Below are 2,449 nucleotides of genomic sequence, written 5' to 3' on the forward strand. Positions count from 1 at the left end.
AATACACAAAGCGAATGAGGTTTTAACATGTTGCTATAAGTACATGATATGGTACTGGGGATTGGTAAACTTACCAAGTCAAGAAATTGCAAACAACAATTTGCATATCAGAGTTTGTTGCCCAAAAGGAATCTTTTCTCAAAACCAATGGCCATGTGGATGCTATTTGAAAATAGTACAGGTAACAAATACAACATGTACAGCCCTATTTACGTCATTGAAAGGGCATAATTTCATGGAAAAAGCTCAAATTCACGGATTTTAAAATGTTTATTCCTAGTATCTCTGAAAAGCTAACACCTACAGAGACTTACCTGTACAAACTCCTATCAGCTTTTAAAATTCCTATATCGTGGCAATGCCTTTCCACTTTCAAGTTAACGAATATAATTTACACTTAAGACAACTTAAGACTACAAAACTGGACCTCCAGAAGACATCAACAACTACAACCATAAGAAATTCGCCCGCCCTATTAAGATAATTATTTATTTTTCTATTGCATAGCTTTGTGGGTGTATTTGCTGCCCAATTGCCGTATTCCTCATCCGAGGTATGTCTCTTCACATACCTTCATTTGATATTCTGTTGGACCAGATAATCTCAATTTCTAGTGAGCGCGAAGATCCGTCTTTGTTGCCATCGTGATTAAGGCTGAACAATCCACTGTATACCCCTTCAGTAACAACTTTGTCAATTTGGATAGTCACTTTTCCCAGAGTATTCTGAAAAAGAAAGGCACATAAATCCAATTGTCAAGATGCATTATATGTGCCAGAGTTTAGGATATAAAAATAAGAAAATGCCATGTGAACATCAGCCATGTGCAGCGATAAACAATGTAGACATGATCGCATGGACGACCAAATTGCAAAGAATGTAAAGCAATAAACGTAACACTGATTACCTTCCCAAAAGTATTTTTGCTTTTGCAAACGATGTGAAGCTTTTGTCCCTTCGGAGGTACATCAAATGCCCATGTAAACCCTTCTTCCCACTCTGGAGAAATACTGTGGCTCACTACCTAATTAGGATAAAAGCGTATGTTAGCATAACGTGACTGTAAGCTGTTAGAAATAAAATCACCAGATACGAAACACACAATTTTAAATCATTATTAAGTCCTTTGCACAATAATTTCCATAACCAATTTATTCTTGTTAAATCCCGGAATTGGTTACTTAAAACTGGAACTCCTTAAAGGAAATTCAATATCATTTATTTCCATAAAAACAAAATTTCTGGAAGATCCAGGTGTAGCCTACTTCAACTGTTATTTAAACTTAAGTTCGAAATCCTGAGTTGCCATATCTTGATTGCGATTGACGCTATACTATGAACTTCACATTTTCTGGAAACGATGACAGAAAGCTTAAACCATTGCATGTCAACTAGAAAATGAACATGTTATTTCAGTACATAATACATCTACTACCTTGGTTTGTCGAGCAGGACCGTTGCCTATTGTTAATCGACAAAAGGCATTTGTGCTTCCCATAGCCTGCTTGAGGTTGATTCCACGCCTAATTGTAACAGTCAAGCAACCGGGTAAGCAATGTAAAAGGCTGTCTGCTCTCTCATGGAAACTCGGCGGGCAGGTCTTCATGAGCATTTGCAGTGTGGGAATGGCTTCAGCAGCAATCATGGCTTGAGATTTTGCTATTTCTATTGCCATGGTTGCCCAAGATTGTTTTAACAAGCATAGGGTGTCTAATACAGATTCCTGAGCTGCCTCACTACCAGATTTTAGAACTCCTATTAAATTGGGAATGCAGAGAGTAGCTGCTTCGGAGATATGGAGCTTGGGGAAGTTGGAAAATATCACGTGCAAGGTTCTTAAGACCTCTTCATTGATAGTTGCCGAGGACCACATCTCTCTTTCAAGTGCAGCTGCAGACCAGAGAATTATAGGATTCAGTATATTAACAAAAACCATAAAAAGAGTAAATAAAAAAGAATATTTTACTTCTCATCACAACCGAGTAGGGAAGTTACTTGAGATGGTTTGGTGATAACATGAAGCAACGCAAAAAAGAGAGCAGAATCATGTAGGAGGATCAAAAAAAGAGTAGGGGAGGATTAAGACTGACATGGGTGAAAGTGATTGGTGAATATAGACATATAAGAGATGCAAATAATGTAGCTCCACAGAGAAAAGAGGATTCACACGTAATTTAGTAGCTTTTATCAAATATTCATGTAGCCGCGTCCAAAATATTCAACTAAGACTGATCCGAGTTAAGCAGTATTAACTCTCCAAGCTCTATAAGAACAGGAGAAATGAACATATACCCACCATCTTCATCAGATGCACACTTAGTGTACTTTTCCATATATTGTCTAAAAAAGATATTATAATAGTAAACTACATGTGTATGTCCGCATGTTGATATGTAGACAAACATGCGTGTGGGTTTTAAGTTGTTTTTTTCCTTTTTTCTTTTTTTTT

At 37.0% G+C, this 2,449-nt stretch overlaps 1 protein-coding gene across 1 annotated transcript; it reads right to left on the bottom strand.

Moving 5' to 3' along the window:
- Positions 1 to 34: 34 nt before the first annotated feature.
- Positions 35 to 2,333, bottom strand: LOC112095288 (protein CELLULOSE SYNTHASE INTERACTIVE 3-like). The gene is made up of 4 exons (XM_024176977.1): positions 2,297 to 2,333; positions 1,436 to 1,890; positions 908 to 1,024; positions 35 to 725 (listed from the first exon to the last, which is right to left on the bottom strand). Exons 1-4 carry the CDS (start codon positions 2,331 to 2,333, stop codon positions 564 to 566), a joined length of 771 nt encoding a protein of 256 aa, XP_024032745.1. The 3' UTR covers positions 35 to 563.
- Positions 2,334 to 2,449: the final 116 nt, after the last annotated feature.

This window comes from Morus notabilis, unplaced genomic scaffold, assembly GCF_000414095.1.
Source record: "Morus notabilis unplaced genomic scaffold, ASM41409v2 C11464963, whole genome shotgun sequence".
Taxonomy (NCBI): domain Eukaryota; kingdom Viridiplantae; phylum Streptophyta; class Magnoliopsida; order Rosales; family Moraceae; genus Morus; species Morus notabilis.